General features: G+C 52.8%; 1 protein-coding gene across 2 annotated transcripts; it reads right to left on the bottom strand.

The window, feature by feature from the left end:
• Positions 1 to 1,263: 1,263 nt before the first annotated feature.
• On the bottom strand, positions 1,264 to 22,533 carry Ttyh1 (tweety family member 1). 2 transcript variants are annotated; one of them, XM_004671555.2, is made up of 14 exons: positions 22,336 to 22,529; positions 19,079 to 19,257; positions 16,975 to 17,086; positions 16,083 to 16,303; positions 11,805 to 11,900; positions 10,269 to 10,341; positions 9,471 to 9,546; positions 8,175 to 8,230; positions 7,893 to 7,985; positions 7,422 to 7,514; positions 2,873 to 3,015; positions 2,694 to 2,739; positions 2,274 to 2,354; positions 1,264 to 2,140 (listed from the first exon to the last, which is right to left on the bottom strand). In XM_004671555.2, the coding sequence occupies exons 1-13, from the start codon at positions 22,459 to 22,461 to the stop codon at positions 2,316 to 2,318; spliced, it is 1,353 nt and encodes a 450-aa protein (XP_004671612.1). In that variant the 5' UTR covers positions 22,462 to 22,529; the 3' UTR covers positions 1,264 to 2,140; positions 2,274 to 2,315. The 2 variants fall into 2 exon arrangements, with proteins under 2 accessions (XP_004671612.1, XP_004671611.1); XM_004671554.3 differs by lacking the exon at positions 2,694 to 2,739 and having other exon boundaries at positions 22,336 to 22,533.
• Positions 22,534 to 27,399: the final 4,866 nt, after the last annotated feature.

Raw genomic sequence — 27,399 nt, 5'->3', positions numbered from 1 at the left:
ATTTGACAACTGCAACATTTGTTAGTGTTAGAATGGTTGACCCCCCCCCCCATTTTAATGTTTTATTGACAACTTCCATAAATATAGACCATATACCATTATCATAATCCCCTCCCACCATTCCCCCTTTCCCTCTCCAGACCCCCAACACTGAATCCCTTCTAGTCTCTCTTCTATTCTGAAATCATTTTTATTCCATTTTTAATTAAACTTTCATTTTGGAATAATTTTAGATTTACAGAAGTTGCAAAGATAGTACAGAGTGGGATGTGTACTGCCCAGTTTCCCCTATTGCTAATGCCTATTTAGCATGGTTTATTTGTTCAAAGTAAGAAACTGACATTGATACATTACTATTAAGAAAGCCTCAGACTTTATTCAAGTATCTGTACTTCAGCCACTGAGTTTCTGCCTGCCAGAGTGTAATCAAGGACAACTCTGTGTCTCACCTTCCTGCCTGTCTCCTCCCAGCTGAAGTTTGGGGATTTAAGATTCCTCTTTATGAGGCAACTGAGTTTCAAAAGGCCAAGTGACTTTCCCACATTCATGAGGGTGGGCTAGTGTGGTCCTCTGTGCTCACGCTCCCCACTGCCATCGACACACGCATCTTCAGGGTCTCTGGCCTGTGGTTCTGAGAGCTGCTGGTCTCTCAGAGCTCTTCTGGGTGACTGAGGCTTGTCTCCATGTTAACTGATCCAAGTGTTGTTGGAGCAGGTAACTCATCACACCAGTCTTTAGATGCGACCTCCCTGAACCTCACCTCCCACCCTGTCTGTTTTCCAAAAGGACTGCCAGGGCCAGAGCAACTGTTTTCATCTTCTTGCATAGGAGCAAGTTTTCCCCTACATAATTGTGCAGATTCACAGCCTCAGGTGGTATATTTGAGTACCTTTTCCCACACACACCTCCTGGCCAGCACAGGACAGCAACCCACTTAATATTACTGTAACTAGTTATTGGTGGGGGAAGTAGAACAGTACATTTCCTAATCATGAGAATTTGAATAGCGTCATCTGTTCACAGGCTTTGGGGGTTTCCTTCGTTGAATGTTCATCTCAGGTGCTTATTTGTTTTGTTTTGTTTATATGAGGTAGGGTCTCACTCTAGCCCAGGCTGACCTGGGATTCACTATGAAGTCTCAGGGTGGCCTCGAACTCATGCTGATCCTCCTACCTCTGCCTCCTGAGGGCTGGGATTAAAGGCGTGCACCACCACGCCCAGCTTCAGGTGCTCATTTTAAAATCCAGTTGTCTTTTTCTTAGATAAAATGGAAGCTTTTGCAGATGATGTTTATTAAGGATCATATATTTCTTTGCCATATTTTTAAAAGTAACATACACACATTATTCCACATTGTACCTTTTGACTTTACGATATACTGTAATTTTAAACGATCACTGAATACCTTATCTTTTCCCCTCTGGATTTTGATTTCTTGCTTACAGTTCTCCCCTACACGCCATCTGGCTGTACACGTGCAAGTGGTCTTCTAATGTCTCCCACAAGACTTCTGTCCCTCACTGGTACATATTTAGTATTTATTTGTTGGACTGAAGGAAAGCCAAGTAGATCTCACAGAGTTTCTCCTCCCAAACACCTCGTACATTTCACACACACTTGAAGATTAACTTCAGTCCTTTGGACACACATGTTTAGATCTAGTTCTAGGACGCCTACAACTTTTAGAACTCTAGCTGTGCTGAGCTAGACAAGAAGAGAATTTCCTGTCAGCCCCAGCCCAGCCAGGACCAGCCTCCCCTTGAGAGGGGAGAAATGAGAAGGACCTGGCTGCTTGTAAAATAAAGTCTTTCCTTTTATTTCAAATCAACCCCTTTCCAAGTTAGTGTCACACGTTGAGAACACTGGGATGTGGCAAGGGGCAGAGGGAATCTATGCCCCTGCCCCCACCTCTGTCCCTCCAAGGGCAGGACTGGCAGCCAGGGGTGAATGACACACAGCTGCCTCTTTCCCAGCCAGCTCCGGCCCCTGCTCTGCTGCCTCCAGGACTTAAGGACCAATGGGAGAGCACTAGGGCCCAGGCAGGAGGCCATCCTGGGTGAAGTGTCCGTGGCCAGTAGTGTTAATGGTCAGCCCAGTCAGGTTGGGTTAGTGAGGCCTCCTCCAGCCACCAGGAAAGGAGCTTTAGAGAGGCAGAAAGAGGCGCTGGCATGGGGAGGAGAGGTCTCCCCTTCCCTTGTGCTCAACCCACCCATTATGAGAGCACCCCAAGTGATAGAGGGGAGGGCTTAGGCCTGCTTGTCATGAAAGCTCACCAAAGAGGGGAGGCAGGCTCTGGGTTGGCAGGGAGGAGGGGCTCAGATGGAAGACTGCCATTGCACAAAACGCTTGGATTCCTGCCAAGGTGACACGAGACAGGACATAAAATGGGAATCTAGCAGGTACTGTGAGCCTCCCTCCTCCCTAGACCCAGGTGTCTAAGACCCCAGCCCTTCTCCCTCAGACCCCCAGGGGTTCAGACTCCCACCTCTACCCTCAGACCCGAGGGTCTAGAACCCCTCCTTTCTATCTTGAACCCAGGTGTCCAAGACCCACCTAGCTCTCCTCCCTCAGATCCTGGGGTTCAGGACTCAGCCCTCCCTCTCAAAACTAGGAGTCCAGACCCAAGCCCTCCTCCTTCAGGCCCCGAGATCCAAGTTCTGCCCCCCTCGCCCCCTGCAGACTCAAGTCCGTACCTGAGGGTTGAAAGGGTCGTCGTCATCTGTGTCCTCATAGTCATCACTGAGGTGAAGTGTGGGGAGCGGCAAAGAAGCAGGATGGGGACCCATCAGGAGGCCACCCCCTTCCCACCAGTGGCCCTGGGCGCTGCCTCCTGTCCCCTCCCCGGGGACCCTGCCCTCTCTCCCCTTCTGACCTGGGCGGAAAGAGGGCCCAGGCACGGGGCAGGCTGCAGAGGGTGGTGGCCAGGGCCCCGGCAGACAGGAGGGAGAAGAGGAGCAGGAAAAGCAGACCCTCCATGGCGTCCTCGCACAGGCCACGCAGGGCCGCACTGTAGTCCTGGGGCAGACAGTGAGCGTCAAAGCACTTGGCACACAGGGCCCCCTGTCTGGCAGGCTGTGTGCTACTGAACCAGTCACCAGAGCCTTCAGCACCCAGCCCCTGTCAAAGGGCTGTCCTGAATGTAGGCATGTCTGCGTGATGCGCCTGCTTCCAGCCCAGGTGTTTGCTGAACTGCAGCCCCGAACCCTACCCCATCTCACCACAGTCCCCTCCACCCCATGCAGAGCGGACCCGGGACTCCACAGCACCCAGAGAATGGTCCTCCCTACACTCTTGGTGGGTGAGCCTCTTGCGTCGCTGCCTCATCCCACCTGCTACAGACCTGCCTTGGCTTGCTCCCTTGGATGTTTCTAGACTGAGCTGGAGGGTCTCGGCTATATGTTGTAGGGTGTCGCGCTGTGTCCCTGGCCTACACCGACTGCATGCCAGCAGCCCCTTTCCTGAAGGGGTGACGGTCATGTCTCCACATGTTGCCGACTATCCCCTTGGTCCCCAAAACTCTGGCTTAGCATGACACTTAGAATTATACCTCACAGGGGCTGGAGAGGTGGCTTAGCAGTTAAGGCACTTGCCTCCAAAGCCTGAGGACCCAGGTTCAATTCCCCAGTACCCACGTAAGACAGATGCACAATGCACCTGGAGTTCGTTTGCAGTGGCTAGAGACCTTGGCATGCCCATTCTTTCTTTCTTTCTGTCTCTCTCTTAAATAAATCAAACTTTAAAAATTAAAAAAAAAAAAGAATTATATCTCATGGACTGGAGGGGTGGCTTAGCAGTTAAGACACTTGCCTATGAAGCCTAAGGACCCCAGTTCAATTTCCCAGGTTCAATTCTTTCTTCCTGTCTCTAATAAAAATTTTTTAAATTATGGGGGAGGAGGGAGGGAATTGCCATGGGATATTTTTTTTAATAATCATGGAAAATGCTAATAAAAACTTAAAAGAGAGGGCTGGAGAGATGGCTTAGCGGTTAAGCGCTTGCCTGTGAAGCCTAAGCACCCCGGTTCGAGGCTCGGTTCCCCAGGTCCCACGTTAGCCAGATGCACAAGGGGGCGCACGCGTCTGGAGTTCGTTTGCAGAGGCTGGAAGCCCTGGCGGGCCCATTCTCTCTTCCTCTATCTGTCTTTCTCTCTGTGTCTGTCGCTCTCAAATAAATTTAAAAAAAAATTTTTTTTTAAATTTTAAAGAGAAAAAAAAAATTGCCCAGTGTAGTGGTGCACACCTTTAATCCCAGCACTCAGGAGGCTGAGGTAGGAGGATCATTATGAGTTTGAGGCCAGCCTGAGACTAATTCCAGGTCAGCTAGGGCTAGAGCAAGACCCTAAGCCCAGCTGCACAGCCAATGCGCAGTCAGTTCACTCTATGGGGATGGACTGGGAGTCCCCTAGGTGCCAGGCATGTTCCCAGTACTATTAGACAGGTCCAGTGGGATAATTTCAGAGGACAGTGAGTTTGTGGGATAGGAGGGTGTAAAGGCTGTGCTGGACAGAGACTACATGACATGAGAGAGGTACAAGGAACCTCTGGTCATCAGCGGGCGGCTGGTCTGATGTGGACTGAGAGGTCAAAGGGCTAAGGCCAGAGACATGCGTGCAGGACTGGCCAAGCAGGCTCTTCTAGGTCAGGGTCAGGAACTGGGTTTTTAATCCATGTGCAGTGAAACTCACTGGAGGGTTTTAAGCAGAAGATTTGATCCGATTGTACGGTGAAAGGATCGCCAGCTGTCGTTGGACAGATGGGATGAACAAGAGGGGACAGGAAAAAGTGTACTGTAGTCATGGGCAGCAGGTGATGCGGGCCGAGTCTGTGGCAGTGAGCGCCTGTGTGAGCAGTGGCTGGGGTCCAGATGGATTTCAGAGAAGGAGAGAGAGAACTTGAAGGCAGGATGGAGTGGAAGTTGAGGCCAAGGGGCCAGGGTCATCCTGACTTTCTGGCTCATGCACTCGAGTGAGGTGTGTGTAGGGGGAGGGGCGTTGTGGGAGGGGGTGCCTACTACTGAGCCAATGCAGTATGGCAGTGGAGCCTGCCAGAGCAACAGAGGGCTGTGTTTGAAGAGTGTCAGGCATACACACAACGCCGTTTCATTCTTCCTCCATAGAGCCTCACAAAGCAGAGATCAATGCCCCTCACGCTGCTGCCTTTGGCAGCAGGAGCAAGAAGTTGAAACCTAGCCTGGGCCAAGCCACTTGTCCAGAGTGACCACACGGCCTGAGAGGGACAGAGCTGAGACCAAAACCAAGACTCTGAGGTTCCAGAACCTACCTGCCTTCCTCCTTATCCCAGTGTCCCTTGTCCATAATTTGTTGTTTTTATCATAATTATCACTCTGGTTTTTCACGGTAGGGTTTCACCCTAGTTCAGGCTGACCTGGAATTTACTGTGTAGTCTCAGGGTGGCCTTGAACTCACGACGAGCCTCCTACCTCTGCCTCCCCAGATCTGGGATTAAAAGTGTGCGCCACCACCGCCGGCTCTCCTTATAACTTTTTGGAATATTTATTTGTACATATGTTTTCACATATCATGATCTCTTGCAGCTGCAAACAAACACCACAACCTTGTACCATGTTTTGCTTCTGGCTTACACAGGTGGCTTGGGACTTGAATCTAGGCTGGTAGGCTTTGCAAGCAAACACCTTTAATCACTGACCCATCTTCCTATTATTATTATTGTTGTTGTTGTTGTTGGTTTTCTCAAGATAAGCTCTCACTCTGGCCCAGGCTGAACTGGAATTCACTATGTAGTTTCAGGGTGGCCTCAAACTCACAGCAATCCTCCTACCTCTGCATCCTGAGTGCTGGGGTTAAAGGGTGTGCCACTACACCTGGCTTTTTGATTTACATTTTTTTCCAGTTCCCCTAATTTTAATATATGGCAAAACTGAGGCCCAGATGAAAATTCAAGGCCCAGGACCACATGGTTTACCAGCGAAGGGCAGACTTTCGCACCCATCAACCCTCCCTTCACAGAGTTCTTGGGACAAGACTTGAAATCTAGTTTCTGCATGGGCCACAGAGCAGAGTTGGGGTTCCAGCATACCCTTGTGTGAAAGGGAAGAACTCTAGATATCCACCCAGTGTCCCTTGTCACCTTCTTGGAGCTGTTACTGATGGGTCAGATCAAACTCTGGATGCCCCACTAATTCAAAGCTTCAGGTATTCAGCAAATAGTGTTTTACCCTGTGGCCCTCCCTAAATTGTGTGGGCAAACATTCCAAAGGGCAATCCAAGGCTGAATCTGCCTGCTTGTCACCAGGGCAGACTAGGGGCAGGAGATGTGTGCCCTCTGGTCTGAGCTGCGGTAGGGCCTTGGGGTGGATGGACGAAGAGTTTTTCAGCTGAGGAAGAGAAAGACTGGCAGTGCTTAGCAATGGAGGCCAAGGGTGCCTCGGTGCCTTGCGTGAGGTCCCTGTTTCCTGGGCAAGTCCCTCCACTGTCTTCTCCCATCTTTTGGGTCTGCAAGATGGGAGTAATAAGAGCGCATGCTGGGCTTGTTCCAGGTCAGCCTGGGCTAGAAGGTAGAGTGAGACCCTGCCTTGAATAAAAATGAGAGGGAGAGAGAGGGAGAGGAAGTGTGTGTGTTGATTCATTTAAGGCCTGTCTGGGCTAACAGAGTAAGTTCAAATTCAAGGCCAACGAGGAACCTGGGCAATAAGTGAAACTCTGCCTCTATTCAATGTATATATTTTAAAGGCTGGGGACATAGCTCAATGGTAACGCTCTTGCCTAGCAAGCTTGAGGCCCTAGGTTCAATTCTCTGTACTGGACAAAAAGTTCCTCCTTGCTGTTATTGCGGGAGTCAGTGAGTTAGCACCGTGCGCCGCCCAGAGCCATGTGCAAGGTAAGACCCCTGTGTATGGAGGGTATCTCCACGGGAGGCCTTGGCCAGGGAAAACAGGTCTCGATTTTAGGACAAGTGCTAGTATTGTAAGGATCCCTTTCTTCACAGTCCTCAAGTTTGTTCCTTGAAGGAGGTGTCTCTCCTCACCATACAACTGGGGGAAAGAAGAGATGCTGCCCTGTGGCCCTATGGCCCAGAGCTGAGCCCACTCTGGGGCTCCACTGCCTCCCCCACATCAAGGGGGAGTCATCCTGGGAAACTGGGGGTCTGCCACTGCAGGGCTTATGAGGCTGAGCAGCCTTCAGGAGGAGAGGAGAGGGTGGAAGACAAGGAAGGAGAGGTGGGGAGTGAGGGGTAAGGGAAGCAGGAAGGCATAAAGACGATTCGTGGTGGGTGGTGGGTGATAGGCAATTGCAAGAGTGCGTGATAGAAAGCGTACACAGAGAGGTAACAGAGCCAGGTTCTCAGGGGCAGCGGGGAGTGTGTGAAGAGAGGAAGGAGGACCCCAGGTGGGCTGAGACAGGCCCCCCCCCCCCCAGGGAGGGACAACAGAGAGGGACACACCTTGTGCAGGCTACGACAGTGCAGCAGCGCCACCAACTGGTGGAAGTTTCCCTCGGTCACATTCAGGGTCTCCTCCAGCGACAACAGTGGCTTCTGCGTCGGGAGGGAGGGGACAGTTATCCTGGGTACCGACTAGGTCAGCACACCTCGAGGTTCAGCCCAGCCCTCCCTTCAGGCCCGCCCACGACACAGGAGCCCCCAACCCCAAGGAGAGCAGCCGAGCTCCGTGGGCCCCGGCCCCCGCCGGCTCCACCCACGCCGTGGGGACTCGCCCCGAGAAAGGCTGCTCAGTTCTGTTAAGCCGCCCTTCGGTGGGCCCCACCCACAGTCCACAGCCCAGCATCCCAGACCCGCTTAGCTCTACAGCTCAGCCCACCAAGAAAGCTAGTTCCTCCGTACTGTCCCCTCTAGCCCGCCTTGCACCCCACAGGTTCGGTGTCCCTCCTCCCCCACCGCCCTCGACCTCAGGACCTGTGCTGCAGGGAACTGGGGGACAGCTTCTCGCTCCAGGCCCTGCAGCTGGGAGTGGATGTTGGCCAGAGCTCGCTGGGACAGTGTCAGCCTCTGCGGGAAGACCGGAGGGAGGAGGACCACGGCTGGACCCCCCCGCCCTGTCACAGAGCCCCTGCGCCCTCCACCCCTCCCTTCCTGCAGAACTCGGCGGCCCCAGCTCCAGCCCCACCTCCGCCCCCTCCCGCGAGGGTCCACACTCACTGTGTCCTGACCGCCCATTTCCCCTGCCCAAGCCCTCACCTGTTGGAAAGGGTTGGAGACCGCTTGGTTGCACAGGAAATAATAGTTCAGGATGTCTATGGAGAGAAGGAGAGAGGAGCACGCTGTGAGCCTGGGCCCCGGCTCGTGCTGGGGAAGGACAAAGGAGTCAGGACTTGGGGTCCCAAAGACTTGATCGTCTCTCATCCCCATCCTTCCTTCATTCCTTTGCTCCTCTCTCCTATCCTCTACTCTTTCTTCTCCTGCTGCCCGTACTCTTCCCCTCCTTTGTTTTCTTGAGACAGGATTTCACTGTGGGGCAGAGTCAACTAGCCTTAACACCCCAGTCCTCCAGCTCACAGTCTCTTTATTTTTATTTATTTATTGAGGTAGGGTTTCACTCTAGCCCAGGCTGACCTGGAATTCACTGTGTAGTCTCAGGGTGGCCTTGAACTCATGGCGATCCTCCTACCTCTGCCTCCCGAGTGCTGGGATTAAAGGCGTGCGCTACCACGCCCGGCTGCACAGTCTCTTTAGTACTGGGATTACTGGTGTGTGCCACCAACCCCAGTTCTCTCATCTCCTCTGTTCTACCCACAGCAGACTAAGCTGACTGAACTATTATGCTCCTTTGTTTTCTTCTTCAAAAAATTATGGGCTGGAAAGATGGCTTAGCGGTTAAGGCATTTGCCTGCAAAGCCAAAGGATCCCAGTTCCACTCTCCAGGACCCACGTAAACCAGATGCACACGGGGACGCATGCATCTGGAGTTCTTTTACAGTGGCTGGTGGCCCTGGCATGCCCATTCTCTCTCACTCTCTCTGCTTCTTTCTCTCAAATAAACCAATAAGTAAAATATGTTAAAAACTTATTTATCTTTTGAGAGACAGAGTGAGTATGGGCACACCAGGGCCTCCTGCCACTGCAAATGAACTCCAGATGCATGTGCCACTTTGTGCATCTGGCTTTCAGGCATTGTAAGCAAGTGCTTTTAACTGCTGAGCCATCACCCTGCCTCCCTGTTTTCTTTAAAGTTAAGCCCTCTCATCCCTGAGGCCCCTCACATCTACCTTTTGTTTTATCGTTTTGAGGTACGGTCTCACTCCAGCCCAGGCTGACCTGGAATTCACTATGTAGTCTCAGGGTGACCTCGAACTCACAGCGATCCTCCCACCTCTGCCTCTGAGTGCTTTGATTAAAGGTGTGTGCCACCACGCCTGGCTTCACACCTACATTTTGATCCCACCCTGCCAAGACTGGTGCTGAGAGGGGGCTTTGTATCCCATGATGGACTGGACACTGGGAGGCGGGAGGAAAGCAGAGACTTGTGGAAATTACCTGAGCTGAGCCCGGTCTCCTCCTGGGTCAGGTTCAGCACATAGGTGTCTGGGTTAGAGCAGAAATCACTGAGGCCCTGAGGGAGAAAGCAGGAGGGAATCAGACCAGAAACTTCCAATTTCTACACTCCCACAGGACTCAGGGGTCCAGGACCCAGCCCTCCTCCCTCAGACCAAGGGTTCCATACCCCAGCCTTCTCCCCTTATACCCAGGTGTCCAGACCTCAGTCCTTGCCCCAATAAGTTTCCAGCAAATTACGCCTGAACACCAGAACTGTGACAGCGTCCTCTATGTCTGTCGTAGTTTAAATGTATGTCCCCCATAGACTTGTGTGTTTTATTAAAGCTTGTCTCCAGCTGGCTAAGCTGGAGGAGGTGTCATTGGAGGTGAGATCCTGGGGTCCAGACCTAAGGTGTGTTTAGGGGTGCATCTGATTTCCAGCCCAAAGGTAGGTATTCAGGGAGGTTTGAGGCTGCCTGGGCCCCTGCTGCTTGCTTGCCATTTTGTGCTTGTTGCTTTTGGTGTTTGCCTACTGCAGTTTCTCTCTCTCTCTCTCCCTCTCTCTCTCTGCTTAGATGTATGGAACCAGCTTCTTTTGCTGCTGATGGAATGTCCCCTTGGATCTGTGAGCTTGAAATAAATCCCTTCCTTTCCTAAACTATGTCTGGTTTGGATGCTCTTCCCAGCAATGTGAATCTGACTACAACAGCGACCTTCCTCTGAGTAGTTAGGGCATTAACTGGGTCATACCCACCCCTGGATTCAGGCGGCAGGTGCAGACCCTGTGAACGCACTCACCATGGCTGTGGCTGCCTCCAGGCCCGTGGAGCCCCAGCTCAGGACTAGTACCAGGAAACTCATGGTGGTCATCCTAGAACGGGACGAGGGGCTGAATTCAGGGCCTTTAATCATCCTGCCTTGCCTCTTCCCACACTCCGAATCCCATCACAGCCCACCATTGTCCCCACTAACTTCTGGAGCCTAGAGGATCAGAGTCAGGGGCAGAGGGGTGAGACGCTAGGTCCATGGCTGCTGCAGTCAAACAATGGAGAGGAGAAGGGGAGGAAGGATCCGGGCTGGTAGATCAGGAAGGCTGTATCCCCGCTCTGCTCTATTCTGCCTCTCCTGGACCCTGACAGGTCACTGTCCACCTTTGGGCTCAGTTCTTGGGCTTTAATTCTGTAAAGCCCAGTACTTCCCAAACCAGCTCCCAGGTCCACCCACAGGGACCGCCTTTCCTGAGCTAAGATCCCGAAGAGGCCTTCTTCCCTGGGCTGGAGGTGGGGGAGGAAGCTGGAGTTGGAGGGTCAGCTGTGTATAAACTGGAAAGACTTGGCCTTCACTGTGTACTTTCTCTGCCTGGTGTGTTTTTACCAATTTTCAAGCCTCAGCGTGGGGATGACTGCAGTGTCTGTATCTCTTCCCCAGTGGGAATACACAGACCATGGGAGCAAGTGAAGCCATACAACCACCCTCGCCCTGGACAAAGGTGGGGAAGGACTCTTCTAATGATTAGCTGACCAAAACCCACACTTGTGTGCCTGTTCATTAACAAGGTACAATTCTTTGTGTGTGTGGTTTTCGAGTTAGGGTCTCTCTGACCTGGAATTCACTATTAGTCTCAGGGTGGCCTCAAACTCATGACTATTCTTCTACCTCTGCCTCTCCAAGTGCTGGGATTAAAGGCGTGCACATCACGCCCAGTTTAACAAAGTATAATTCTAACAAGAAACTAAGAATCCAATGATTTGGCTCGGTGGATTTGAGTCCAAGTGCCTGCCCTCTCATACTGCATGACCTTTACCAAGTAGTTCAGACTCTCTGAACTTCAGTTCCCTTTCTCTCTTAACCAAGGAGGAAAATGTATCTACCCTGGAGGTGGACTGTGAGGGTGCCAAGGGATATCATGAAGTGCCAAGAGTACGTGGCTCACAGAGTGAGCTATTCAATAAGTGTGGGTCCACAGGGCACCTCAGGCACCTCACCTGCCATGCAGGGAACCTTCTAGGACCTTCTTTATTTATGAGATTGTTATGGAAACCGAAGGAGGTAATAGGTCCTGTCTTCAGTAGTTACCAGCAATCAGCCTAATGACCAGTGTATTTCTCATGATTTTGGTACATTTCATGCAATGCTCGCCTGTTGCTGGCCACCCACCCCCTACCCGTCAGGGGCTACTTTAGGCCTCACCTCTCTCATCCCTCCTAGCCTGGGCCCAGTATATATGAATTATGACACTGAATGGGATCCTGTGTCAGGGAAGTGCTTGGAACAGCAAGAACCCAGAGAAGGCTAGCAACGGGTCGCTTCCCTGTATGCAGTGTGTGGACTCACACGGCCACCAGCCATTTGCTCTGCTTCGCCAGGCCCAAGAGGGTGAAGAAACAGACCAGGAGCTCCAGGAGAAGCAAAAGGACATAAGCCAGCCACCTGCAGGCAGAAAGGGCAAGAGGATAATGAGTCTCAAGAGGCCAGCAGTACCAAGATTCGCCCCAGCCCAGCCTGGCCTTGCAGCCTCCCTGCCACCCTCCCCCCCCCCCCCCAGTTCTGAGCCACAAAGGGCTCGTCTGTGAAATGTCGTGGGGCACATGAAGCATTGGAGGGGTCTGGAGCACAAGTTCTGGAGTTGGCGTTTGTGACAACTTGGGTGGGCCATACAGGAACTCTGTGAACATGGGCACTACTTGCATTGACCTTTGAGCAGGGTCCCCAGCCCAGCCCTGCCGAGTGTTAGGTGCCCAAGACGTCTTTGCATATCTCAGGGACATGGTGTCTGGGTCTCAACTAGCTGGGTAATTTCCATGCCTCAGTTTCCCTACCTATAATGTAGGGAACTTGGCAGTATAAATTTCAAAAGGTTTGCTGCCAGGTGCATGAGCGAATACATGTAAAAGTCTTAGAACAGTATCTTTGTGGGCCCAGGTAATGTTACTTAGGCTGCTAATAAGGGGCTTTATTTTATATATTTTAAAAACTTTTTGTTTTTATTTATTTATTAGAGAGAAACAGACATGGAGAGAGAGAGAGAGAAAGAGAGAGAGGAATGGGCATGCCAGGGTCTCTAGCCATTGCAAATGAACTCCAAATGTATGTGCCACCATGTGCATCTGGCTTACATGGGACCTGAAGAATCGAACCTGGATCCTTAGGCTTCGCAGGCGAGTGCCTTAACTGCTAAGCCATATCTCCAGCCATATATATACAATTTATTTATGAGACAGAGAGAGAGAAAGAAAGAGAGAGAGAGAGAGAGAGAGAAAGGGAAAAGGAGAGAGGCAGTCAGAAAGAAAATGGCCATGCCAGGTCTTCCAGACACTACAAATGAACTCCAGACACATGCACCACCTTGTGCATCTGCGGATCCTGGGGAATCAAACCAGGGTCCTTTGGCTTTGCAGGCAAGTGTCTTTTAACTGCTAAGCCATCTCTCCAGCCCTATTTTTATATAAGTTTTATTCTCATTTCTTTGAACATATATTGTGTATGGTGTACCAAGGCCTCGTGCTATTGCAAACAGACTCCAGATACATGCGAAACCTTTTACATCTGGCTTTACGTGGGTGCTGAGGAATAGAACACAAGCCAACAGACTTCGCAAGCAAGCGCCTTGAACCACGGAGCTATGCCCCCCCCCACCAGCCCAAGGGCCTTTTAAATGGCATTGCATATCTAAATGAGTAACTTGCCAGGACTACAGGGGAGGTGGCACAGGAAGCTCCCACAGTGCCTGGCCCATTGGAAGTGCCAAGAATTGGTGTAATTCACAGTGGTCGCCACATAGCAGTGGATGGAGTCCTAGAGCCCTGACCCTCACTGCTTCCCTTACACTTTGCCTCATGGCCCTGATGTGTTTGCTGAGGGATTATAAAGCACCAGGGAAGTCTCACCGTGGTGCGTCCACCTGGTATTGCCCTCACAGCCTCCCCTGCCTGAGGCTCAAGCTCACATGGCCCTGGGCTTGGCTGTGACACAGAACCTAGTACCCTTGGACCCAGATCGTCCTGCCTTCTGTGGTCCGGCACGCCATTATACACCCACTGCTAACACTGTTACACGCTTGGTGTTCTGCACCAAGGAGCAATTCAGGACCCAAGCTGCACCTCTCAGCCTCTTATCTCAGGGCACTGCCCCAGGGGGTGTGGCTGAACGAAAGAAGTCATGAGATAACTATAAGTACTGAAGAAATGAGGAAAGCCTTGCTTGCTGCTGCTGGGAAGGGTGGCTGTCTTCGACCCTGTTCTGTGTTCTCACTCACACCACCACCACCCATTTTGTGTGTTTGTTTGTTTTTGAGGTAGGGTCTCACTCTAGCCAGGCAGACCTGGAACTCACTCTGTAGTCCCAGGCTGGTCTCAAACTCACAGGGATCCTCCTACCTCTGCCTCCCGAGTGCTGGAATTAATGGCATGTGTCACCATGCTGGGCTGGATCATACCTCTTAGTGTAGCTTTTCCAGATGCCCCTGATGTAAACCACTTGTCCTGCTTAATTTTCTTCAAAGCTCTCATATCTACCACACTATAGACAATATATTTTGTTCTTTTGTGTGTGTGTGTGCACAGGTGTGATATGGGTGGATTGAATTTAGGGCCTCACTCATGCTAGGCAAGTGATTTACCAGAAAGCCATACCTCTAGTTCACTGGCAGACTCTAAGCAAGTTCTACTGCTGAGCCACACCCCCAGCCCTCATTCTGGATTCTAGACAAGTGCTCCACCTCTGAGCCACGACCCCAGCCCTCACTGTGGATTCTAGACAAGTGCTCCACCTCTGAGCCACGACCCCAGGCCCTCACTGTGGACTCTAGACAAGTGCTCCACCTCTGAGCCACGACCCCAGCCCCTCACTGTGGACTCTAGACAGGAGCTCTACCTCTGAGCCACACCCCCATCCCTCACTGTGGATTCTCACAAGTGCTCTACCTCTGAGCCACACCCCCAGGCCCCCACTGTGGATTCTAGACAAGTGCTCTACCACTGATCCACACCCCCAGCCCCCCACTGTGGACTCTAGACAAGTGCTCTACCACTGATCCACACCCCCAGCCCCCCACTGTGGATTCTAAACAAGTGCTCTACCTCTGATCCACACCCCCAGCTCCCCACTGTGGATTCTAAACAAGTGCTCTACCTCTGATCCACACCCTCAGTCCCCCACTGTGGATTCCAGACAAGTTCTCTATCTCTGAGCCATGCCAGCCCCTCACTGGATTCTAAGCAGGAGCTCTACTACTTCCTCAACCCTCTTCCTACTTTTTTTTTTTTTTAATTTGACAGAGAAAGAGGGAGAGACACAGAGAGAGAGAATGAATGGGCGCACCAAGGCCTCCAGCTACTGCAAGTGAACTCCAGACGCATGCACCCCCTTGTGCAGCTGGCTAACGTGGGTCCTGGGGAATCGAGCCTGGGTTCTTTGGCTTTGCAGGCAAACACCTTAACCGCTAAGCCATCCCTTCAGCCCCTCTTTCTAACTTTTTCTTTTTCTTTTTTTAATTTGAGAGTGACAGAGAGAAGGAGGGGGAGAGAGAGAGAGAGGGAGAGAGAGAGAGAGAGAGAGAGGGAGAGAGAGAGGGAGAGAATGGGCACACCAGGGCCTTCAGCCATTGCAAACAAACTCCAGATGTGGGTGTCCCCCTTTGCATCTGGCTAATGTGGGTCCTGGGGAATCGAGCCTCGAACCGGGGTCCTTAGGCTCCTCAGGCAAGCACTTAATGGCTAAGCCATCTCGCTAGCCCCCCTCTTTTTACATTTTTTATTTTGAGAAAGTCTCAGAAAGTTGCTCAGGCTGGCCTTGATCTCATTCTATAGCCCAAGCAGGCCTTGAACTTTTAATTCTTTTGCCTCAGCCTCCTCAGTAGCTGAGATAACAAGCCTGGGCCACCAAGCCAGCTGCATGAGTCTGTCCCTTACTTGTGCCCCTGTGAGAAGAAGACTGCCTGGACAGGACGTCCTCTGTTGGTTACTCAGTCAGCCCCTAACTGGCACGCCCTCACGTCTTTGCTGCGTCAGTGTGTCGGTGGTTGCTTCAAGCACCCAAGGTCAGTGACTCGCTCTCCACAGTCCAATGAGGGGATCTGGCACTATGACAAAGCTCACTTGCAGGTGGGAAAACTGAGGCACAGGGGCTAGAAAAGAACTTGTTTCAAGGAAGCATGGGTAAAAAGAGCAGCTAGCTGCCCGAAGCTGAGGTTCCCATTGGGAGATGTGCCTCGGTCACCAGGTGTTAAGTAAGGGTTTGTTCAGTGAACTTAAGTGACATGTGGACAGTCCAGAAGGTGGGCTTGTTACTGGGTTAGTCTGGGGGCAACTGAGTGCAGGAGCTACTTGCTGAAGGAGTGAGTGAAGAAAGGACTGAGAGGATCAAGGAAGTGTACATGGCTGTAAAGACGACCCGATGTGTTTTGTCATTGAGAGTTGAGTCATTGTCCATGGTGGGGCCATCTTATTCACTGTAGGATGTTAAGCAGTGTTCAGACCTCCACTCACCAGGGGCCAGGGGCCTCCTTTCCTCCATTTGTGACCAACACGGCCCTCTGGACACTGCCCGACCCATCCCCCTGGGGACCCAGTGCGAGAGCCTCTGCTTAAAGGGTGTGGGAAAGCCTTCTCCTACCGGTACTCCTCCATAAAGGACACATCTTCGGCCACCTGCACAGGACTCAGGGGGACTCCCTGCCAGAAGGCCAGTCCCTGAAGCTGCTGGGCCACAGCTTCGGCCTGCCGCCGAGCCCCCCTGGCTGCAGCCACCAGCTCCATGCGCTCCGCCAGCACCTCCTCCAGCGTGGTCAGCTCTGTCCGCACCGCCTCGTCCAGTCTCTCCACTGTCTCCAGCACCTAGCGGAGGGGGCAAGGTCTTAGGTTTAAGGTGGGCCTCTTCAGGAGCCTGGTGTTGAGGGCCAGGGTTCTGAGGCTGAAGCCGAAGTGAGCTGTGTCAGGCATCTGAGATCTGGGGTTTGGGGCGTATGAGGATGGAAGAAGGGTCCCCAGCAGGGTGATCACAAGCTTGAGTTCTGGGCAGAGGTTCCAGCCCCAGGCTTGGGATTAAGTCAAGGGGGTCTTAGGTCTGAAATCTGTATCTGCTGTTGTGAGTCTCGGGTCTTAAGTCTGATTCCCTAAACATACAACGGGATATGAAATATAAGGTTGAGGTGAGAGTCACAGATTATCCTAGGTTTCTGGAATCCTGGGTGCAGGATCTCAGGGCAAGGCCCCTGAGCTTGCATTTTGGTTAAAGATATGGTCTGTCATTTTGCATCTGGAAGGGCCTAGGGTTCCTGATGTTTGGTCTTTGGCTTGGGCTGCAAGTTCAAGTCCAAGCCTGGGGCTGGATGTGAGTTTATAGTCTGAGTTTGAGCCAGGTCTAGATCCAGCTCAAGGTGGCAGGGTTAGGTTTGAATAGTCTGAGTTTGGCTTACACTGCTCTTAGGTGGGGGACCACATCTGCTCGTGGGGCTTGGTCTGGTCATGGTTCTAGGGTATGAATGGCCAGCGGCTGGCCCCCTCACCAGGTAGTCAGTGGTGCTGAGAGTGTGGTTGGCATGCAGCAGAGCTGAGCTGAGCTGGGACACCCCATCACTGGTCTCGCTGTTGCCATAGAAACCAATGCCAATGCTGGCGCTGAGAGGAGGAGGGAGAGGAAATCTCAACCATCTGGGACCCTGCAGGCCACCATCCCTCCAGGTGGCACCTTGTCCACCCCACGTCTACATCCGCCTATCCCGGTCTCTGCTCGCACCCCATTGGTCCAGCCCTCCGTGGGAAAAAAAGGAGCTCTAGCTTGCCCCCCACTAGTTGCCAAGGTAACCTGAAGGCCTCACTCCCCCAGCTGGGAAAAACGTCATTGTGATGCTAATAGTGGGTGGAGTGGTAGAGAGGCGGGAGCCCCCACATTTAACTCACACCTCCCCACTGCAAAAGCCTGATTATGCCCAACCTCGGAAAAGAGGTCTTTGCCTCCAAGAATGACCAGTTCATACTCTTCTCCTGTATTCCTGACCGTATTCACAGCGCCTGTCTTAAGGAGTCCTTAGGTCCATCAGCACCTGTCCCTTCTGGGCCCAGGTGTCCCCTTCCTCTGCCCCCCCACCCCCGGGGACCCCTAGGAGTATGAGGCCCCTAGCCTCCATCTTTTTCCTGGGGTGGGGGGGGGGCGGGCGCGTGATGCCTGGAGCTCTCAGACTTCCCCCACCCATCCCAGGGGTCCAGGCATCTGGCCAGCTGGAAGGAGAGTAAGACAATGTGGAGAGTCGGAGGCCGGCGCCAGCCTCTGCTCAGCCAACACACAGACCTCCATTGTGGGGCTTGAATATGGGGACCCACTTCCCTCCCCAACTGTGTGCCCCACATTGAAGGGGGCGAGAGCCTGACACCCTCACAGTTCCCAGCCCCAGGGTACGCAGCCCTCTACCCGCCCTCCCTTGGATGGGGGCCTGGTGCGCTGCCCCATTGTTCAGAGCTCTACAAAGCTCCTCTTGTTCCCAGGCCCTGCGGGGGCTGGGGCTGTGTCTCTCCCCCACGGGGCCTTTGTCCACCTCCCTCACCCGCCCCCGGTCTGGAAGGCCCGAGGAGAAAGCATCTTGGATATAGGGCACCCAGCCACCCCCCCCAATCCCCCCACCACCCAAGCCTTTTATCCCTACAGTGCCGAAGAATGGCCCAGAGCCCAGGTTAGGGTGGCAGCGCGCTCCAGGCCACACCTCCAGCTGGCTGGAGGAGTCACCACATGGGTACAGGGCCCCTGTTGACTACCCATAGGGTCCCCAGCAGGCCTGTGGCCCCTTCAAACCCTGAGTCCTCTCGTCTTTGCCACAGGCCAGCTGTGTGTGTGAATGGAGGTGGCTGGACTGCATCTCCAGCTCTTGGTGAGCGATAAATTCACTCTGAAGCCCCTAGAGGGCTCTCCTGCGTGCCGTGGAGTCCCTTTAACTTGAGTCGGAGACTCCACTCTGCCTCTTAAGGCACATGGACCTGAAACATCGCCTTTTCTTTCTCCCTGAGCCTTCATCATTCAAAAAACAAGCATGGTGACCCTGAGTCCAGCTGGGACAATAAGGAGGGGCAGGGAGGGGCGGGGAGCTGAGGGGTAGGTGCTCCCTGGACAGCCTGGTGAGGGTCTGTCTCTGTGATCAGGACGCAGGCTCAGCCACAAGAACGCCTAGGCTGGTGTGTTTAGCGTCTGGCACATGGCAGCTGTGCTCAGTTGCTGAATGAATGAGTTGGTGAGTGAATAAATGACATCACTAATTTACACTCACTGAGGAACCGTGTGAGCCAGGCGCCGCTCACTTTTCATCTCGTCTTATGACTAGGGCATGGGTGGAACTGCAAAACCTACTTTACAGATGTGGAAAGGGAGGACCAATGAGAGAATCTCACTCCCCTAGGAGAACCCGAACTGGTCAAACTGACAAGTACGAAGCACTCAACCCTATTCCCGGACTGACTGTCATCGCTAAAGAAAGCCATCCCCAATAAGCCTCGGTCCTTCCGCCCACCGAGCAGGAAGGCACGTCAATGCCCACGGGATTGTCCCTCCTGTCTCTGGCCCACACCCACAGCCGGTTTGGGGAGCCCTGTCCTCACTCCCCATCTGCCCTGGGGCCCCATTACCAGCCCACGAGAAGGGCAGCGATGCAACTCCAGGTGATGCAGCCTCCTCCAGGTGGGGGGCTCTTGGCCCCGGGGGGCTCTGGGGGTCGGCAGCAGCAGAAACGGATGAGGTAGACGGCGATGAAGACAAGGCTCAGGCCCAGACCCAGGCCTGCCAAGGCCACCACGAGCAACAAGGCCTGAGGAAGGAGCGACAACAGCCCTCAGAGGAGACCTGCGTGTCCCAGACACAGAAGTCCCTCCTTGGCCCACCTCTGATGGCCTTCAGGTCTGTGGGAGAGATGGGCTCCCTAGCTCCTCCCAAACTGGCAGCTGGGGTTCCTTTGGGACTTGGGTCCCAGTTGCAGCAGGGAGATTCCAGGTGGGAGACTCAAGCCTTGGGGACCCCCCCCCCTCCATCCTCCGATGGCTGTGTGAGCTTTGGCGGGGCCCACCCTGCTAGAAGCCTCAGTTTTGTTGTCGCTACGGAAAGGCAGTTGGAATGAGGCCTTGTTGAGACACCCCCAGAACTGTGTGGGATCAGGGACAGGCAGGGCATCCATTCCCCTCCTACTGCTGAGCTCACACACCCACTTCCATGAAGATTGTCACCCCACACTGCTGGGGATGGGTGCTCTGTGACAGCGTGTGTGTGTGTGTGTGTGTGTGTGTGTGTGTGTATGCACACAACGCTCGGAGATGGGATGGGAGACAGGGAGGGAAGACAGAGCAGAGAGAGAGAAAGTGAGAGAGGTGGAAGAAGGTGCGGAGAGCCAGCCATAAAGATAAGACAAGGAAAATAAAGGTGCAGATATAAGATAAGAAAACAAGACCAGGCCAGGCGTGGTGATGCACGCCTTTAATCCCAGCACTCAGGAGGCAGAGGTAGGAGGATCACCATGAGTTCGAGGCCACCCTGAGACTCCATAGTGAATTCCAGGTCAGCCTGGGCTAGAGTGAGACCCTACCTCGAAAAACAAAAAAAAAAAAAAAAAAAAAAAATCGAAAAAGAAAGAAAAGAAAAGAAAACAACACCAAAGGATCAAATCAGAGATGGAGAGGAAGAGGGAGTGAAGAGAAGAGGAGAGAAGAGGAGAAAAGAGGAGAGGGAGACAGAGACAGAAAGAGAGAGGCCCAGAAGGAGGCCCAGAGAAAGAACCACAGAGGAAAGTAGACACAGGCCGGGGCAGAATTGTATTGAGAACCAAAGACAAACATGGGTGGTCAGAGACGGTGTTTGCAGCCAGAAATTCCTTGCAGAGTAGTGGGGCTCTGAGCTAGGTGTGGTGACGCAACCTTGTAATCCTAGCACTCCAGAGGCTGATGCAGGAAGATTGCCAGGAGTTCGAGGCCAACCTCAGCTACATAATGAATGTTGGACCAGCCTGGGCTATAGAGGAGACCATATCTCAAACAAGAAAAAAAATCACAGGAGGACTCTGCATGTGACAGGGGCTTGCAGCAGATCCCTTTCACCTGTCTGCCCAGAAGGCCCGCACAGGGCAGGACTTGACTGGAGGCACACAGCAGCGTGGGTGCAGCCCGGCAGGCAGCAAGGAGCCCAGGCCTGCATTTCCCAAGGCTGCTTCCCCTAAACCACAGCACATGTGCCTCTGTCCCCCACATGCGTATGTGTGACAAGTGTGTGCAAGGCTCAGTCTGCCTTCCATGAGGTGAGAGCACACTGAGCGTGCGTGTGAGGTGTTCGGTTCAACATGTCTGTACATGCATGCCCTTATGTGTTCTGCGCACAGTTCCTGGAGTCATGTATGAGTGGTCTTAGATGGTGTGTGTGCGCGCACGCGCGCACGCGTGTGTGAGACTGAGTGTGTGTGAGCATGTGTGTGCATGTGCGCGTGCGTGAGTGTGTGGATGAGCGTAAATGTGTGCATGTGGGCGAGTGTCTAAATGAGTGTGGGTACAGATTGAGTGTGTCTATATGACTGTGGGCTCTGCCAGTCTTGGCACAGGTTTCCTCCTGGTGTACCCACCTGCGTCCCCAGTGGTCATCGCCCTGGAGGGCGACGGCCCGAGGGTGGGACTCTGTGTGTTCGGGGTTGTGAGCTTAACTACTGGGGTGGGCTCTGGGCATCTCCGGTGGTGATGGGACCCGGGGGGTACCCCAGCGGCTGGAGAGCACTCCAGAGCCATAAGCCCCGCGAGCGTAGCAGTGGGGGGACCGGCTGGAGGTTGCGATTGTGTAAGCGGCTGTGGGGGAGGGCACGGCGGTCCCCATTTGGAGGGGAGAGGGGGCGGTGGAGTAGGCAGGGAGGAGCCGCTTAGTCTGTGCCAGCCATGACCCAAATAGACAGCACACAGCACACGTACTCCTTGCTGCTTTTCTGGGAACCCCCACTGCCTCTAAGCTCGCCCAACCCCAGGCCCCTTTCTCAGAAGCAACCCCCGACAGACAGACCCCCTGGACTGGGCTAGGTCCCACGCTGGGGTCTGCGAAGACTCCCCACCCCTCCCCAACACGGGCCCCCAGCTCAGCCAGGCCTTTCTCCTCATTAATCTCAAAGTCAAGGACTGAATTAAACTGGGTCAGGGGACAGCGCTTTCCCTCTTTGCCCTCACCCCAGCCCGGCTGGGCCCCCATCCCTTGGGACCTCGGCTTCCCTGAGGTTCCCACACCAGCCTCACCCTCAGGGCAGCGCCCCAAACCCAACCTCATCTGCTCACCCGAGTCCCAGGACCTGCCTGCTTTCTGTCCTGGGACAGGCTGGAAGCATCCTCCTACCACCTTCTCTGCTCAGCCCTGGCACTAAAATCCCCCCCCCCTTCAGGATCTCAATCCCCATCCCACACTGCCTCCCCCAGACCCCCAGTCCTCCCCGCTCGCCATGTCAAGGTCGGCCCTCTCCGTTTGTCCCTCCTAATCTGTGACATATTTACCTGCCGTGAACTATGGGGGCGGGGTCCCTATTTAGGACCCTAAGAGTGGACCTTTTCCTTAGATGACCCTGAAGGCTGGCTTCCTAGACAGGTTTCAGAAACCAAGATGCTAGCGGTCCCGTCTCCTCCCTCCATCCACCCCAGGACTCCTGGACCCAGGCCCCCAGGAGTTCTCCCTTATTTAGGGAGGAAAGGGTCTGATTCCCATAGCGGATTTTAGGGGGAACCTCAAGGTAGGGCGCCCCTACATCTGCCTCCCTCAAGTGTACCCATCCAAACCAGGCCGGGTCCCAGGTCCAGCCCCTCTACCAAGACGCGGGAACTGTGTGACCCAGCCTCCTGGGTCCCGGGGGACCTGGCCCCTGCCTGGCATGCCATCCCACCTGCTGGTACTCCTGATCACGGGGCGCGAACCCGCTGGGCACCGGGCGGAGCTGGAAGTCTGCGCGGGGCAGCTGGTGAAGGAGATGCACCCAGGCTGAGGGTCGGTAGCCTGGGGGCGCTCCCATGGCCCCGGGGAGGGGCAGCGGGGCGGACCGGGCGCGGGCCGAGCGGGGTCTGTGGGGCTCCTGGGAGCGCGAGCCTGGAGAGTGGGGGACCGAGATTGGGTAGGGGGAGGCGCGGCCCGAGGCTCGGTGCTGCCCCTGCTGGCCACGGCGGGCACTGCGGCGCGGGGCGGTGGGCCCCAAGCTCCGCCCTCTCCCGGTTTCCACCTGCAGGAGCCTGGTGGGGCTCAAGCCTGGTATTTAGGGAGCTGGGTCTGCGCAGAGAAACTATGATCCTTCCTCGCCCTCGTCCTTATAAGGGCCCGGAATACTGTGATACCACTCTGAAACATGCAATCCCTTTATCCTTATGAAACAGTTTCACCTCAGTGTATAAAGGTCGCTGTATTCACAAAGCAGTTTGCAAGCAATGGTCAGTTTGTATCAATTTAAAAAAAATCCTGCCGGGCGTGGTGGCGCACGCCTTTAATGCCAGCACTTGGGAGGCAGAGGTAGGAGGATCGCTGTGAGTTCAAGGCCACCCTGAGACACCATAGTGAATTCCAGGTCAGCCTGGGCTAGAGTGAGACCCTACCTCGAAAAAACAGAAAAACAACAACAACAACAAAAAAAAAAAAAAACCCTTCACATCTGTGTGTAAGGCTGCCTTCAGCTCTAACGCATGTCTCCGCTTGGGTAAAAGACCCTCCTGCTTTTTACCTAACCTGTATACCGTCACAGCTTTGAGACACAAACCTTTCTCTGTTCACAGACTGCTCTGGAATGTTTTTATTTTATTTTTAAATTTAAATATTAAATTATTTATTTGAAAGGTGGGGAGAGTCTGGCCGCATGTGCCACTTTGTGCATCTGGCTTATGTGGGTCCTGGGGAATTAAACCTGGGTCCTGAAGCTTTGCAGGCAAGCACCTTAACCACTAAGCAATCTTTCCGGCCCTGGAATGTTTTTAAAAACCTGTACACAGATTAGAGACTGATTTCTTTTTTTTTTAAATTTATTTTTATTTGAGAGCGACAGACACAGAGAGAAAGACAGATAGAGGGAGAGAGAGAGAATCGGCACGCCAGGGCTTCTAGCCTCTGCAAACGAACTCCAGACGCGTGTGCCCCCTTGTGCATCTGGCTAACCTGGGACCTGGGGAACCGAGCCTCGAACCGGGGTCCTTAGGCTTCACAGGCAAGCGCTTAACCGCTAAGCCATCTCTCCAGCCCTAGAGACTGATTTCTATCATCTGTTTACCTGTGTACAAACCTGGCTTGTGTGTACCGGGAACCCTCCCATCTCTGTAAGGTCTGAGGAGGGTAAGAACTCCTCCAACCTGATTAAATATTACTTCAATGTATGCAAGGATTTCCACCCCTTATAAGGTATTTTTCCAGCTAATGCCTATGCTGAGTAATGTCACACAGATGGATAGGAAGTATAAGAACCCTGGAGGGGACCTGGTCACCCCAATATCATCACTTAAGCCTTCTCTGTGAAAAGATTATATGTGTGTGTGTGTGTGTGTGTGTGTGTGTGTGTGTGTGTGTCTGTTGTGTGTTTATTTATATTTCCCAGGAGGCCCGTCCAGGGTCCTTCTTGCCATGAAGCAATCCCACAGTAATCCCCACACTTGGTTTTTTTCAGGAGTGGAGAAGAAGGGCAGGTTAGTGACCCACCTGCTCCATCCTTGCTCCAGATTGGTAGGAAAGGGCTAATAAACAAACAAACAAAATGAATGAAGATGATGGTGGTGATGATTATGGTGGCCAGGATGATAAAGATGGCAACCATGGGGTTGGGAGGATTGTAGTGGTGGTGAACACAATTGTGCTAATAGTGATATCGATGGTGGTGGTATGAATAACAGTGGTAGTGATCGTGGTGTTGGTGATGATAATAGTAAAAGTGACGGTGAGGCTGGTGAAGATGGTGATGGTGTGATGATGATGACTCTGGTGATGGTGGCAGTCCGGGTGGTGGTGATGGTCACGTTAGTGAAGATAGTCATGGTTATGATTCTAATGATGGTGCTGTTGGCGAAGGTGATGGTGATGATGATGGTGATAGCGGTGGTGGTCCAGGCGGCAGTGATGGTGATGATGATGATGATGATAGTGATTGTGAGGTTGCTCTTGATGGCGATGGTGGTGGTGGCTGTGGCTGGCAGGTGGCAATGATTTTGGTGGGAATGCTGGTCATAACTGTGATCAAGATGGCAGTGACGGTCATGGTGACAGTGATGGTAATAATGACGGTGATGGCAATGGTGGAGATGATAATGATGAACAGCAAAGGCAGTGTAGGTGCTTCCCAAAGTGCTCTCTCTCTCTCTCTCTCTCTCTCTCTCAATCTCTCTCTCTCTCTTTTTTTTTTTTTTTTGTTTGTTTGAGATAGGATCTCACTCTAGCCCAGGCTGACCTGGAACTAACTCTGTAGTTCCAGGCTGGCCTCAGAGTCACAGTGATTTTCCTACCTCTGCCTGTAAATGCTGGGATTAAAGATGTTCCACCACGCCTGGCTCTCTCTCTCTCTCTCTCTTTAAAAGTATTTTTATTTGTTTATGTGCAAACAGAGAAGGGGAACAGTTAGCATGGACATGCCAGGGCCTCTTTCCATTGCGAATTCCAGATGCATGCACCCCTTTGTGCATCTGGCTTTATGTGGGTAATGGGGAATTAAACCTGGGCTGGCAGGCTTTGCAAGCAAGCACTTATAACCAGTGAGCCACTCCCTCTCTCTTGTCTTTTTTCTTCTCCTACTCCATCATTGTCTTCATCATCATCCTTCTCCTCCTCATCATCATCTTGTGTTTTGTTTTATCTCCAGAGTTGGCTGGACTCATGTCTACTGTCCTCCAAAACCTTATAGTCTGCATGGGGGCCCAAAGGGAAGATGAGCAGTTGGGGGTATCCTAAATTATCCCTAGGTAAGTGATCCCCAAATTTGGTGTCTCTGTTTTCCTAATTATAAAATTAGGAGGAGAAACATTTCACGCATCAGTTTAAAAGTAGGAGTTGGGGGATTCTAAGATTAGCCTTTCTAGAAGCTCCACTTTGGACAATGTCTGGCATCAGATCCGCAACCAATGTTTGATGAACCAACAGGCCTTGCTAAGGGTGAGAAGAACTCCAAAGGCCTCAGGTGTGCAATCAGTCATGCTGTAAGGGAGTGTGAAAGTGTCCTAGGAGCTAGTGGGGATTGCAACTCAAGAGCACCCAGTGGCTCCCCATCCTCGTGGGCGCAGTCACCCCTCTTAGGCCCATGCTCACACATCCATCACTGGTCCAGCATCAGCACTCCCTGGGTGGATATTATTAGACAGTGATGGTCTCCTGAGTCACAGGATCCCAAGTGAGAAACAATTTTATATCACATGATTTGATACACACACCCCCTCCATCCCACCCAGAAAAAGTTTGAATTGATTGAATCTCTCTCCTCCTCCTCCTCCTCTCTCTGTCTCTCCTTCAGTCTGGCTCTTTGTTTTACTTCCATCCCTCTGCCTCTCCCATGCGTAGTTTGTGTCACTGCAGGCAAGCTTATTTAGAGAATTGCTTTGGCCCATAGTGAGTCAACCCACAGCATTCACCGTATCACATGGGAGCTTTACAGCGCCATCTGATACATACCTGTTAGCTTGACCTTCGTCTGGCATTGTGCTCTTAACTATTTCCTCCCGGAGAGATAGGTGGTGATCATTGGTGGCCTCTAGGGTCCCCAGCCTGACACGATTCCCACATCACCTCAGGTTCCAGGGGCATTAGTGCCCACCAAGGGCCTGAGCTCTCCCTGCGGAGAGGTTGGTTCCAGCCACACAGCCAATGCCATTTTGTTTCAGCCAGTGTTCGTCATGTGGGAAGAAGGACCCAGCATCACCAGATGTTCCACATTTCCAAACGGAGACAGAAATCTGGATATTTTTAAAAAGCAAAATCCCTCAGCTTTTAAATGTTAAAATGAATTAAAATGAAAAAAAAAAAACATGACAGTGTGGGCCAAATAAAACCTGTCTGTGGGTTGGAGCTGGCTGGTCTGCAAGCCCTGGTGGAGCCAGATGCTGCAACAGCGCGACATGCAAGGGGCAAGCGGAGGAGCCCGCGGTGGCTCTGAGCGAGGGGAGCGGGAGGGAAGCTAGGCTGGGGCAGCCACGCGCCTTCCTCCAGCGAGGCCCCAGGGCAGCCTCTTCTGACAGGAGCCTTGACCCAGGGCTTGGTGCGAGTTGCCCTTGGCTTAGACTCTGGGGGGCTTGCAGATTTAGCTAGATGGCTGAAGGTTGAGAGAGGTCGCTTGGCACATAGCAGGCCCTCAGTAAACACAATCAGCTGCGATCCCTTGGTCCGTTTGCCTCACCTGTATCGCTGAGAGCCTTGTATGCCCTCCGCATGCTTTGGTATCCTAAACACAAACGGGGAGAAACAAAAACAGACACGGCCTCCCATGGGTGCAGTGATGTTCGTGCTGTGGGGAGGGCAGAGAACACGCCCCCACAAATGAACAGTAAGCATAGTGTGTAGTTAGAGTAAAAGGAAGTAGGGAAGTCAGCATATTACAGAAAAGCCTGCATGGCCATCTTTACTGATGCATCTTTCACAACAGCCAAGACATGGAATCAGCCTAGCTGCTCATCAAGAATGAATGGGGGGGGGGGGGGGGGGCTGGAGAGATGGCTCAGTGGTTAAGGCGCCTGCTGCAAAGCTTAATGACTAGAGTTCTATTCTCCAGTGCCCACGTGAAGCCAGATGCAGGAAGTGGTGCCCTGACATTCTCTCTCTTGGCTTACAAATAAAGAAATAAAACAATAATAAAAAAAAAAATAGCCGGGTGTGGTGGCCTTTAATTCCAGCACTCGGGAGGCAGAGGTAGGGGGATTGCTGTGAGTTTGAGGTCACCCTGAGACTACATAGTGAATTCCAGGTCAGCCTGGGCTAAAGTGAGACCCCACCTTGAAAAACAAAC

This window comes from Jaculus jaculus, chromosome 14 (genome assembly GCF_020740685.1).
Source record: "Jaculus jaculus isolate mJacJac1 chromosome 14, mJacJac1.mat.Y.cur, whole genome shotgun sequence".
Taxonomy (NCBI): Eukaryota; Metazoa; Chordata; class Mammalia; order Rodentia; family Dipodidae; genus Jaculus; species Jaculus jaculus.
Note: the sequence above shows the minus strand (reverse complement) of the source record. Positions and strands in the feature narration are given on the sequence as shown.

What these genes read in the sequence shown, in the direction of transcription:
- Ttyh1 (XM_004671554.3), bottom strand. Translation starts at nt 22,461, where the DNA reads ATGGGAGCGCCCCCAGGCTACCGACCCTCAGCCTGGGTGCATCTCCTT. An exon ending in TCCTTTATGGAGGAGTACCG is followed by an intron (nt 11,901 to 16,082) that starts GTAGGAGAAGGC and finishes TTCTGCCTGCAG; the next exon opens with GTGGCTGGCTTATGTCCTTT. An exon ending in GGAGACCGGGCTCAGCTCAG is followed by an intron (nt 8,231 to 9,470) that starts GTAATTTCCACA and finishes TTCTCTCCATAG; the next exon opens with ACATCCTGAACTATTATTTC.